The following is a 13,565-nucleotide window of genomic DNA, read 5'->3' as shown; positions in this document are numbered from 1 at the left end:
GGGCCCGGCAGTGGGGCGTTACGGCTGATGGCCGGCCCTGGGGACATGCTGAGCCACGGGCTGCCGCTGGAAAACCCATGCAGGCTTCAGCCCGAGCACTGCAGCCTTCGCTCGGTAGCTGTCCTGTCAGCCCTAATTACTGGAGGAATAAAGGAGCGGAGACAGCAGCTAATTTGCCTGTCTCATCTGCTTAAATGGTGAACTCTTCTGGGCACAGCAAGCCTCATCTCTGCGAGCCCCGAGAAGTGAGGGGCAGCAGCAGTGCAACCGAGTCATTGGCTTGGGGAAGGGTTGGGGGCCCAGCTCGGGGTGGCAGCGTTCAGAAACAGCCGACTCCCTGTCAAATTTGCACATGCAGGGGTTTATTTTAAGGTGAGGTGAGAAGGGGAATAAAATGGCGGCCGGGCTGCAAATCGCCGGAGCGGCCCCCAGGGGGCGCTGTGCCCCGTCGCGCCCGGCGGGGCGTGCCCGGCCCCCTCCCGCTTTTCCTCCGCGTCGCGCCCCTCTTCAATATGGCGCCGCCCGGCGCGGCTTCACCCGCCGGGGAGAACGGGCGGCGCCTGCCAGGAGCCGCAGACTTCCGCCGCCGGCCCATTTCCTGGAGGGCCGCCCTTAAACACCGCCCGCCGCGCTCGCAGGGCGCTGCCGCCGCCACCGCCCGCCCCTCTCGCCCTGCCTCCGCGGCATGCCCACGCCGGCAGCCGGCGGCGTGAAGGGAGGCGGCGTCCACCGGCGCCGCTCAGCCGAGGCTGCGAGGAGAAGCGGCTTTTTTAGCCTCCCGCGGGGACCGTTTTCTGACTGAAACCGCCGGTGCGGGTCGCGTAGCGGAAGGCGGCCCTCGCGGGTGGGCGCTGGAGGGGAGCGAGGCCTGCCAGGCCGTCCCCCGGGCCCCGCCGCCCGGCCTGAGGGGGCATGCGGGGGTAGCCCGCGCCGGCAGCTAGCCAGCCAGCGGTTCCTCCCCTCCCCTGCCTGCCGCCCCCCGCCCCAGCCTCGGTGGTCGCTGCGGAGCTGGCTTCAGGCGGCCCCAAGATGTTCAGCTGGCTGGGCACCGACGACCGCCGGAGGAAGGACCCCGAGGTGTTTCAGACGGTCAGCGAGGGCCTGAAAAAGCTCTACAAAACCAAGCTGCTCCCCCTGGAAGAGCACTACAAGTTCCACGAGTTCCACTCACCTGCACTGGAGGATGCCGACTTCGACAACAAGCCCATGGTGCTCCTCGTGGGGCAGTACTCCACTGGGAAGACCACCTTCATCAGGTAAAACCCGGCTGCCTGCCTCTCTCCCTCTGGGGCATGCCCGCACCCTCGGCTGCCGTGGCGGGGCAGAGAAGGCCTCTGCTACCCGTGCTACGCCTGGATCCCTCTTTTGTTCCCCCTTCCGTACCCCCGGTGCCCATCAACAGCTTTCAATTGAAAAGCCACCTCCACTCAAACTCTGAGAGTGTTCTTCACAAGGACAGCGTGAGTGAGATGTCCCATGAAACACCGACGTGGCAAAAAGTAGCCCAGGACAGGGCTGAGGAGCGCAGGCAGGGCTTTAGCGTGGAGACGTGAGTCACTTGGAGGCCTCTTGTCCGTTCAAAGTGCAAAGGCTGCGGGAAGCCTCACACAGGGTATCTCCGTGACTGCTGGGTCAGAGTAGCCCCCCTAATAGCCATTCTTTTCAACTTGATGTAGCTTTTCGATGGTGGGGCAACCTATGGCCTACAGAACCTTAAAGTGGGTGCTTGGGTTTGTAGTGGTCTGTGTCTCATGCTTGCGTCTTTCTTTCTCTGCACTGTGCCCAGAGGTAATGCTCAGAGCCTAGTTTGAGAAGCATGTGTGCTCAGATGTGTGTGTGCACAAGAGAGACCAGCCCAGCTTCAGGGCTCCAAAGTAAGCTCCGATTTAACTGTGTCCTGCTCTGCTGAGATGCTGGGAGCAGCAAGTTTGTTCCTAACTGTAAAGAAAGGGTGGCTGCCAGCAGCAGGTTTGATGTGAAACTGCCAAAGGGAGGGTTAAACTTTTCCAGCTGGACTTGGTTGCAGGGATCTCTGTTCAGCCACATTGCTAGTTCAACTTGCAGCAGCCTTTCTCTTGGGATCATAGCTGAAGCTGCGCTGTCTGCATTTCCTATGTGATTCATAAGCTTAGTGTTAAATTCCAGGCTTTTTCTGGTGTGGCTGTGTTGAAATCTGTGGAATTACCCCAGTGTAAATCTGGATGCAAGCCACAAGCAGCCAGCCCTTTGTTCTACTAGTATTTCTTGGTGGTGGAGGAGGGAGCTGTGGAGAATAGAGAGAGGTGAATCAAGCTGATTGTACCTCTTCAGGAGTGACCTTGAGAAATGCAGGGGGGGGGGTTGTGTGTGCTGTAATGTTCCTGCTACTTAATGCCCCGGCCAGGAGCCAAGAACAGAATGCATTTCTGCTTACCTTGTCATGCACCTGGTGAACAAAGTTTGAGTGAGGAGGCTTCTCTCATCTGAGCAGGTCAGGTAGATGGTGAAGGGGCATGAATGACCGTAAGAAGCATTTGGTACATGGTTGGAAAGGGATTTGCTCTTCTGAAAATCAGAGAGGCTAGATGGGATAACATAGTTGTCTGGTTCCACCCCAATCTTTGTTCTGTGACTTGGTACCAAACCTATTTAAAAGGCTTTTTCTGTCCTCTGAGTTACTGACACCTCAAGAGCAGAACTTCCCCTGAACACGAGGAGGTTGGTGAATATCCATTCCTGAGGCTGCTGGCTGTGTAACTAGAGCATCTCTTTCTAATGCTTCTCTCTGGATTGCCAGCATCAGCTTTTCCCTGCAGTCTCACCTGCATGCTGTTGTTAGCAGAGACTTCCTGCCTTTTCCCCTCCCTGTAAGCCTGAGCTCCTTTTGCAAGAAGTTTGGGTGCCTAAAGCATGTTCCAGGCAAAAGGAGAAGATTGAGTCTTTGCTTCTGTGGGATGGCAGTGACTCCTTTGCTCTGCTGTCAGCAAGCTGATCTGAGCCTCTCTTCAACCAGGGCATTTCATTCATGCCTGTGTCCTCATCTCCCAGCCTTCTCTGTGCACAGGGCTAGGATGAGCCTATCCAGGGGTTATGGTCAAGCAGAAGTGACCAGGAGCTTCTGCTTCACAGGAGTGCAAAATGGACCTGGGAGGGCAGAATTTTCTTTGTGCAAAATAGTGCATAAGAAGGTGAAGGTTGAGAACTGTTGGAGAACCAAGGGCCTCTTATAGTAGGAGGGGTGTGAGGGTCTGGTACTCCAGTATGATCCCAACCAAACAAAAGCAGGAGGTGCCAGAAAACTGAGTGTTGCTCATGATAGGCTTCCAGTGTGAGCCTGCAGGCACTGGTCACTAGAGAGCAGGGATAAGCACCAGATTAGCATCCAGACTTATTGTGGGAAAGCAAGTGGGAGCTAAAACTGAGAGCGGGGAGGAGCTAAAGGGGACTGTGGGAGGGGAAACAACCATTATGCCTTGGTATTAGAGTGAAGCAAGAAACAGCCTCTGGACATCTCTTCCATAATCTTGTCAGGACGGGGAATAATTAGTGTTATCCCTATGTTATCCACTCTGCTCTTATATTGCATCCTGCTTGTACTGCCATGCAATTTAGGGCGATGACTTAGTGCCACTAAACACTCATGTGGAATGAATTCAGTCCCAGTTCACCTGGATCCCAGTACATCACTAAAAAAAAGGACAAAGGACCTTAATCACCTACCTGAGGTGGGTTTGTCTCCTAAATATCTTTCCTTCTTCTTGGAATCTGTGAAACAAGGAAGAAATGCAAGGCTCTGAAGCACCTAAGCTGCAGCATCTTGCAGTGAGGCTGCTGTCTTGTTAGGAGCTGATGGCAGAAAGAAGGCAGTCAAGGTCAGCAGTGAGAAACATTCTTAGAGGCTGAGGCAGGGAGGAGGGAGGTGAGTCGTGTGGGTCAAAGCCAGTGTAGCAAGACCAGAGCACTGGCTAGTTTTCAGTGGAACCAGGCTGTCCTCTCCCTTGCTTTCAGGGACCCAGAGAACTGAGCCTTATTTTGCTATGTGAAAGATGTAGCGTCACTAACTGCAGCTTTTCCATTCCTGCTTCCTGCTGTATCCTCTCTGCTCGCTCCCATTTCTCTCCTCAGCATACATTTGGCTGAGGTTTTTTTGCAGGGCTGGGGTCTGAAAGGCTGTGATAGCAAGGGGAAGGCAACACCTCTACCTGGGAATATCTGGCAGCCACAGCAGGATGTCACTGGAGCCTGACTCTGCAATGTTATTGCTTTTTATGTTTCCTGTAAGAGGGTGGGAGTGCAGGACAGAACATTACTCTCCTAATTAACTTAGATTCTGTAGCCTTTTCTAAAAATAATTCTGGCTTCTGTCCAGCCATCCTGCTAATAAAATAAACAAGCCTGCCAGAGCCCTACTAACAGTCAACATGGCTTGCTTTTCTGGTGTAGCCACCCCTTCCTCCTACAGCTAATCATTTACGTGTCCTCTCCAGACTTTGTCACAGGCTACATGCAGAGCTCTGGTGTGACCTCCCTGTGTGGCCCTGAACCTTTCATCTCTGCCTGCACCAGGCAGTTGTCACCATTTCCTCCTGCTCTGCCCTTCTTCCCTTTCCCACTCTGCATCACCTCTGCTGCCACACAGCATCCTGCAGGGCTCCTGCATGACTCATCACGAGCAAGCGGTCCCTTCCCCCACATCCTGCAGCACTCCTGCCTGGAGAGCCTGGGATCTCCTTGCCTGGCTCCTATGCTGCTCCAAACCCGCCTGGGAAAGGCTACCCCAAGCCAGTCTGGCACTAATGCAGCTTTCCTACCCTTGTCCCTCACTTCCCCCCTCACCAGGAGAGGGGACAGGCCTGAAATGGGGCAAACAGCTTGATGCTCTCAGCCACATACCAAGTCCAGACACTTCTCCGAAAAGAAGATTGGCCATAAAAAAAAAATTCACCTCTTGCCTGGCCCTCTTTGCAGGCTTCCCCATCCTGGCTGGAGGTTATTCCCCCAGGCCCTTGAAGTTGTTCAGCAGCTGCACTGGCAGGGAAAATTGCTCACTGTCAGTTGGTGTTTTCCACTGCTATTGTTTGCTCTTCTCTCCCAGAAATCCCCACAAATGTGACAACTGCATGTGTTCTCTAGCTTGCTTCTGTTAGCAGAGGCGGTCTGTGTCACTGCCTAGCAGAAATGCCTTCCCCCATCAGACAGTGTCAGTAAATCCCCTTGTATTTGTCCTGTGTACAATGAGATTCTTGTGCTGCAGACACCCTGCAGCACAATATGCCCAAATCTTCCAGAGATGCCTTACTTAAAATAGATGCTATGATACTAGACAGTGCAAATCTTCATCTCCTGTTTTCATACCACCTGTTGCACATTAAGTCAATTAACATTCTCTTGTAGCTACCTCTATATGAGAGTGCTTTTGTTGGGATTTTTTGTTTTGGTTTTTTAAGTCTTATACAAGAAATAAACACAGAAATGCTTTGAAACATTAGCTGAGTGGAGCTGTGATAAAATTCTTTTGAGCAGCCTGGCTGGAGGAAGAGTGTTGCTATTATATGCAGGACTTTTGCTTAGACTTTCTCAGAAGCTTTGTCTATAAATGACAAAAAAACCCCAGCTATTTTGTCTCCTGTTGCTCAAAAGCTATCATATTACATGTGCATCTCAAACCTGTAAAAAAAAAAAAAAGCAGGTTATTGTTATGGCAAGGCTGTGACCTGGCACTGGGAGTAAGGGGTGTTTCTCAAAAGCACTTCACTTGTTGCATTTGACAATTGTTATCACTACCTGTTTCTTTTCTCTCTAGTATTTGCAAGGGGAGAAGGATTTATTTCTATGGACTCAGTGAATGCCCATCTGTATATCACTCTTAAATATACTATGTCAGACCAAAAGCGAAGTACAAAGTGGGAGTAGAGGAAAGCCAATAGCAGTGACTAGCATCACAGCAATGTCCATTAGGGGCTGACATTTTTTAATTGCCATCCAGGAAGCCTAAGCTTAGTTTCTAGAGTCTGGCCAAGTGGCTTCTAACCTAGCAAATGGTTGTTTCAGTGTAAAGAGCTTTCCAGGGAATGGAGCCAAGAACACTCGTATGATAGTCTACAGAGCCTGTGGTAGGAGAAGAGTAGCTCCTCCTTGTTCTCAGCTGCTTCAAGCTAGAGAGAAGTTACTGTAGCTGCCAGGAAGGTGTATTGTGATCACCAGCTAGGGAGGTGGCACACGTCAGCACTAGCTGCAGTCTGCTTTTGTTAACTAATGACCCACTTCTACAGGAAAGTTCGAGGAACCCTTGTATAGGCTTTAGGTAGATAGGATGTATCCACCCTAGTATAGGAGGCCAGAAGGCTGTTTCCTTCCTGGAATCCTTCCTGGATTATTTCAGTTTTTTAGTGAACTGCTAAATAGTTGCTGTTTCATCTGAGTTGCTCCCATTAAGAGAAGTCACTTCTGGTGGCATTCTGGTGAGCACAGGACTTGTATCTCTCATCCAAAGTGATTTCCAAGAAAATAAATGATAAAATACCAAAAAGGAGGTGGTCAGCCCCTAAAGGAATTATGGATATCATTGCTGGAGTTATTCTTGCTGCAGCCATTCTCTTCATTAATGTATACCAAGCCAGATAAGTAGCAGTGACTTGCAGTATGTCCTGGGTGTACATTTGCTTGTTTTACCTCTAGATCCAGTTGATTTGGCCTTGCCCATTGGGAACTGAAGATGCATTTGCTGACATGGTGTCAATAAATAACCCTGCTGAACAAGCACAGTTTTTTGTTGTTCCTCAAATGCTGGATGGTGATTACCTCTGTTAAAGTGATGGTGAAAGCAGGAACCCCAAAAAAGTTATCACAAGCCTTCATGCCAGTGGTCCTGTAGTCCCTTGCATAGGAACTTACCTTCTCTGATAAGACTCACCTGAGTGAACCAATGCTAGTTGTTAAACACACTGGTCTCAATCATGAAAAATCCGCAGCCCTTCTCGCATTTCCTTTTTCCCTATCCCCTGAATCTACTCTTAACATCACAGCAATTCTGTATTTATCTTTCTACTTATACTTTTTATCTTTCTACTTATACTTTCTACCTACTAAACAGTAGGTCAAAGCAACAGAAGAGGAAGTGCCAGCTATCTACTGGCAACAAACAATGCAGTATTATACTAACTTCCATAACCTGGCAGTCATTATGTTCCTCGTATAACAATCCAGAGCTTATCAGCAGGTCAGGTGGTCTGACACTATCCCATACTGAGGGCTAGACCAGTTCTAGCTCCCTTTTGCAAGCCACATGGACACAATGGTCTTAGTTTTCAGCACAGGACCAGCAGGTGGGATGTTTTCAGCACCCACAAACACAGACCTGACCTCAGTGATGGCATTTGGCTCCTTCATGAGCCAAAGGGAACTGTCCTATGCACACCATTGACCCACCCTGAATTTGGCAGGGTAAGTCAGGATGTGCTGCCAGGGTCCTATTTGAGGTCCTATGGCCCTATGGGTGACTGTCTTTCCCTGAAATTTGCCAAACTGTACCTTCAGAGAGGCTGCCAGAGGGTTAGGAAATAATAAGGGATGCTGTGCTATTTAGCTTGATAACAAATACTGGGATATACTCTGCCACCCACATGCTTAATGCTCAATATGCTTGAGCAGTTTATAATGTAGACTGTAGCTGCATTGCAGAAGCACACAAGAAGGGAGACTTGAGACTTCAACAGTCAAGTACAGGAGAAGTTGGCATTTGAGCGACTGATTTGGACTGGGGGCTAAGCACATTAGTTGGATGAGTCTGCTGAAATGAGCGACAGTGAAGTAATTGATATTGGCACCAAAGGCCAGTAAGGTTTTGGGATTAACTCTGTGATTGCAGTGAACTGCTGTTTTTACTTTGCTATGTTAAGTCTGTTCCAAATGTCTTGAGGATTAAAATACACAAAATGATCAAACATGATGAGAATCTCTTCCCAGCAGCTCTAATCTTCTCAATTTCTTAATCCAGCTGAAATAAGAAAGCTTTAAATGTGGAGATCCTGAGTAGAAAAGCTACCATGACATTTAATCAAACGATTCAGTAACAGTGCTAAAAATAGCCTCGGAAGGATCTATACTCTTGAGCTTCATAATTACACTGCAATCTGCAGTACAATTCATTTAGGACTTAGGCAGCTCATGTCTCATGCCCACACCCTGTTTTTTTGCCTACAGGTACCTGCTGGAGCAGGATTTCCCAGGGATGAGGATTGGACCAGAGCCTACAACTGACTCCTTTATAGCAGTTATGCAAGGAGATGTGGAAGGAATCGTTCCTGGAAACGCGTTGGTAGTGGATCCGAAAAAACCGTTCAGGAAACTCAACGCCTTTGGCAATGCCTTTTTGAACAGGTCGGTACTCAAGAACTTAGTTGCTCTGGAGAATAAAGCTAGAACCTAATGAGCAGTATAGCTAGCAATTTAAAAGGATAAGGCATTACACTATTCTTCCTTTTTTTCCCCATCCACATGGCTGATGCAAAGCCATTCCAGTCCTACTGGGTGCATGTCAGTCACACACCGAAGGGCAGATTAACAAATTCAAGTGGGCCAAACCTTCATTTCACTTGAACAAACAAAACAAAAAACACAGCACAGCCTGTCAACCTCATCTCGTAGGAGCCGAGGTAAATCTCTTTGTTACACTTCACTCTCCCTTGCTTTTATATTCCTAGCTTCTTCCATTCTGCCATCAGTTCAGTTCCCTGAAATTAGATAGTCCAACCAGACATGGCCACTGAAGTTAGTGAGTAGTGGAACTAGCACAATATGCACATCTTTGCTTTCTTGCATTTTTAAACATTGCTTGAGTGTCCCCCTTGTAACAAAACCAGGCTCTCGCCATTCTGATGCCTTATACATATAGCCTCAGGTGCAAACTGATGACAGCTCTAAGACTTTCCCATAAAAAAACTGTAGCAGGGGGTTTGGACAGTGGCTCTGTGGCATGAGGAATGTAACCTTTCCATCCCCTAGACCTAGCCCAACCATACCGAGTTTTGGATCTAGGCCTTGCAGGAAGCCAGTAGCACACACCCATATCCTAGATGAGCACGAACTGTGCTACAGCAGGCAGATGAGAACAAACAGTCTGACTACGCCCGTCATTGGCGCCTTCCCTGCTAACACAGTGTGGGAGATGTTGCAAACATGGCAGCTGCTCAGCCAAACAACCAGGAAACCTGGGGTTTGGCTCCCTTTCTAACTTCTGAGCTTAGAGAGTGTCTATCTAGAGAGTGCAGCATCTCCCACCAGCACTGACCACAGGAGTGCTGGTGTAGGCTGCAGCAAGACAGGGAAGGGACCTGCAGAGAAGAATGGGGAGAAGCTTGATGGGAGAAGAGGGACCTAGCTGGAGTCGCTACTATGCAGAGAACCTCACAGTGCCTCAGGGTGACTCTGGAAGCAATATCTGATCACTACACAGGCTCATCATTCAAATACATTGACATGGTCCTGCACCAGGGAGACTTTGAGATGTTTTCAATATTTTATAGGGCCCAGAACATCTGCACCTGGCCAACAGTTAGGTCAGGTGACTGCCCACTCCCTACACCAGGGGAGGAAGGTGGTTTGCCCTAAGAAAATAACAGGCTTCCTGCCTGGAGTGTGGAGATAGTAGATGAAGAGAGTATCATTCAGAGCAGCTCTGTTGATAGCCAAGAACAGCCACAGCTGGCAGACAGTTCACTACAGAGAAGAAGCAACATCAGGAGTAAGGAGGCCAGGCACGGTAGGCAAAAAAGCAAATACTCCTGAACTGGACTGATTGACGTGTCCTGAATGCAGTTTGCTCCTAAAACAGCAAGGGATCTCTGCGTCCATTAGCCTAGTTCACTGTATCATGCTGTGCTCTTGTTACTCTCCTGCTACTCTTCCTTTTCCTGTGAGGAAGGAGTCAAGTATGTGCTTGTGAGGACAGCAGGGCAGAGGGGCACAGGATTGATTCAGCAGCAGCAGAAGTGCAGTCCTGCTAGCAATGCAGAGAGTAACCACAACAGCTAATTAAACACTTCTCTGCTGACAGATTAAAAAAAAAAGGGGTAATGATTTCTAAACTGGCAGAGGAAGACCCACTAAGGGGGACTAGCTCAGCAGTGTGAGCATCACAGTGCTGAAAATGCAGATGGGAATACCCAGCTAATTAGGAAATTAAGCGCATGCAAGAATTTACTCAGAGGGCCAGAAATTTAGCAGATGTAAGTCAGGGTGCACCCACTGGACTAGATCAAGCCACCCACACTTACCCCTGTTGTGGGCCTGGCTTCTTGGCAAGAGACAATGCAGAGCTGTCTCTGCCTTGCACGTATCTTGCTGTTGCTATGTGTTTTCTAAGGCACTAACCTCAGCTAGGAGGCTCTAAGCAGGAAATTTAAAGAGGGAGGTAATCTCCAGGAGCAACCCCTCTAAGCTGAGATAAGAGAGTGACCATAGGCAAGTCTGCTTTACCCTTATGTGGTTAAAGGTAACGATTGGCTATGGGCACCAGTGGAAAAGAACAGAGCAGCACAAGGCAGTAACATTCACACAGACCATGATGGTCTCAGCTGAGAGGTGGCAGCCCACAGCCCTGTGTCCTGTGGGGTGCAGAGCCTGCTGCTCCAGGGGAGCTAAGTGGAGGAACAGAAGGAGTAAGCATCCAACTTCAGCTGGTACTCCCTTCCTGGCAGAGACTGGGATCTGCTGCCTTCCAGGAAGCAAGGGAAGAGTGGTACAGTCAGGATTTGGGTGGGAGACAGCAGCTAATTGTGCTGCTCAGAGCCTGTCTCCTCCTTCCCTTCATTCCCAGGAGATGGGGTGCCTGCCCATTCCTTCCTGGCTAAGGGCAGAGATAGGGCTGAAAGGATAGCAGCTCTGCAGTACCACATGCTCACCCTGTCTCTTGTCCTCCTCTCCTTTCCCCAGGTTGTTCCTGGGTATTGAGAGAAAGGCTTGTTTTCCTCACTCCAACTCTGCTGGCAGTACCCCAGCTCTGGAGGGATCCCAACAGAGAGATTACAGGTTGCACCTCGTTATCAGGAGGACTGGTTTGGCACGAAGGGCCTGGAACAAAATCAGCCATTACTTTCATATCGCATTGGATTGGTTGCAAGATTCCTCCCACCCCCAAAGTCTGTCTTGGGAAGCTAAGGTGGAGTCAGTCCCACTTTTGTGTTGTCAACAGCAGGAGGCATCATGGATAATAGGTTCCTCCTTCACCCCCATGCTCTGCCTGTAAAGGTAGTGAAAGTCTAGTTTGGCACCATGCTCTTCCCTTCATGTGGCCCCGGACAGAATTAGGTCATGCTCCCTGAGGTCCTGTAGTTCTGCTGGGACGGCAGGAAGGCAGCAGCCTTAACAACCTTGCCAACAGAGCCAGAATGCACTTACTCATGCTGGCCTCTGACCTTGTATCTGAAACCTCCTGTGGTGTACCTTCCCTAGAGAAACCGGTGGAAAATCCCCTTGCCTGAGCCATTTAATATTAGACCCAAAGGAATGCTCAGGGCTGTAACAATGGAGAGCAAACCTGGACTGGCAGGAAAGGGGAATAACATGACCTCCTGAGCCTTCTGTTCTTTGCTGCTGTGCCTGGCACTCAACAGGAGAATCAAGCCAGCCCCCCTCTTCTACATGAGGTGTTACATGTTCAGAAATGGTCCCTGTTGCCACCTGCCAAGCTGTGGATGTGGCAGAGAGAGGCTGTAATATGTGGTCTGAAATAGCTGACAGCTTAGAAGACACTCATCTAACCCATGAGGATTCACTCTTCTCAGAATCTTCTTGGAGTCATACAAGTAGAAGAATTGGGGTGAGGTTGTGGCATAGCCTGGAGGAGTTCATAGCTGAGGGACTTCAGCAGAACCAGCCACTCAGAGTGCTTCAGGGTTCTGTCTGCCTTGACTGCATCTAGTGGCCCTTGTGCCAACCCCCATCCTTTATGTGGTTCTGCTTTCTCCCACAGTAACATTTTTTTTATGCCTGAATGTCACACCACCCTATTAATATGCATATGTACATATACACACACGTATTTATAGCTGCCTGGAATGCCATCACAAAAAGGCTATCCATGAAATGCTACCAGGAGCCACATAAGTGGATAGGCTTTTACTGTCCTTTGCTGTTACCAGCAACTGAAATAGATGAGCTGCAACCCACTAAGAACAAGCACAAGTTACTCTTCTTAGGCAGTGATTTGCATAGATACAAGATGGGGAACAACTAGCTGAAGAGCAATTACACAGAAATGGAGCTGCAGAGGGGGGAGGAGTGAATTACAAACAATATAAGTCAACAGTGTCATACTGCTGTTAAAAAGCAAACATCTTACTGAGATATATAAACAGGACTGTAATATGTAAGAGAGAAGGAGCAATCCATCCACTCTGTTCACCACTGGCAAGGTCACAGCTGGCATACCATGTCAGCTTGGGGCATCATGCCTGAAGAAATATGTGGAGCAGTTTGAGAGGACCCAAAGGAAAGTTGCAAGGGTCTTCAGGGATTTAGAAATGAGCTGGAAAGGCAGCTAGAGAGAACTGAAAGAGATAGGGAAAAAAAAACCCAAACTGTTTTCTTTAGAGGAAAGACCGAGGGGAGACAGGATGACAACAGTATACATTGCAACAAGAGGGGAAAAATAAATTGTTTTTCCACATCTACTGTGTTTGAGACTGAAAGGCATTGTAGCATGGGAGTTTTAGATTAGGCGTTAAGAAAAAGAGGTTTTGCTGTAAGGATAATTAAGTAATGGAGTAGACTCCCAGTAAATGCTGAGTCTGCATTGTTACGGATTTGAAGAACACTTTAGACAAACATCTGATTGATCCTGCCTTAAGGCAGGAGGATAGACTAAGCAATCTCTTGAGATCTCATGCTGCCTGTGGTGCAAGAATAGCACACTTTCTGTCTGTTTAAGACCACAGATTTAAAAGAGAACAAAAATCCTACAACGTTGCTGATTTTTTTTTTTTCTAAACGAGTTATTTCAGTTCACTTGAGTTCAGGACTCTGCAGGAGAACGCTTAAGTGAAGAAAAACAAATACCACTTTTTGCTAAAATCTGAACAGCAAATGAAAACATCTGGATTTCCACATTTTCATTAATAATTCACAATTTGGGGACCACATAAAAAAACCTGTCATAGGTCATAACTGAGACCCATGTTCCAGAAGCAGCAAAGTAGTCAGAAGCCAGTCAGCCACTTTCTCATTTCTTTAAGTCAAGAGTAGCTCCAACTGAAGACTTGTAAGTGAGATCAGAGCCTGGCTTGTCCCATGCTGCCTGTAATGTTTAGCACGTCATAAATACCTTTTGCTTTTATTTTAAACACATTTATTTTCACACAGATTCGTTTGTGCCCAGCTACCTAATCCTGTGTTAGAGAGCATCAGCGTCATTGATACGCCAGGAATCCTTTCTGGAGAAAAACAGAGAATTAGCAGAGGTAAGTCTTCCAAACAATAGTAATGAAAACCAAAGGGATTCTGTATGAGTTTCACCACAAGCTGTAGACAGAAACACTAGTAGGAGCCCCTCAGAGATACAGCATGACTTTACCAATGTCTCTTTGGAC

The 13,565-nt window shown here is 48.5% G+C and overlaps 1 protein-coding gene across 1 annotated transcript in view; it reads left to right on the top strand.

Annotated features, from left to right (window-relative positions):
- The first annotated feature begins 672 nt into the window (after positions 1–672).
- EHD3 (EH domain containing 3) overlaps positions 673–13,565 on the top strand; it is a 31,064-nt gene continuing 18,171 nt past the window's right edge. The window contains exons 1-3 of the mRNA XM_076334703.1: positions 673–1,256; positions 8,182–8,358; positions 13,339–13,436. Coding sequence (XP_076190818.1) covers positions 1,030–1,256; positions 8,182–8,358; positions 13,339–13,436 — 502 coding nt within the window. The 5' untranslated portion in view covers positions 673–1,029. The remainder of the gene's footprint in view (positions 1,257–8,181; positions 8,359–13,338; positions 13,437–13,565) is intronic.

This window comes from Aptenodytes patagonicus, chromosome 3 (genome assembly GCF_965638725.1).
Source record: "Aptenodytes patagonicus chromosome 3, bAptPat1.pri.cur, whole genome shotgun sequence".
Taxonomy (NCBI): Eukaryota; Metazoa; Chordata; class Aves; order Sphenisciformes; family Spheniscidae; genus Aptenodytes; species Aptenodytes patagonicus.
Note: the sequence above shows the minus strand (reverse complement) of the source record. Positions and strands in the feature narration are given on the sequence as shown.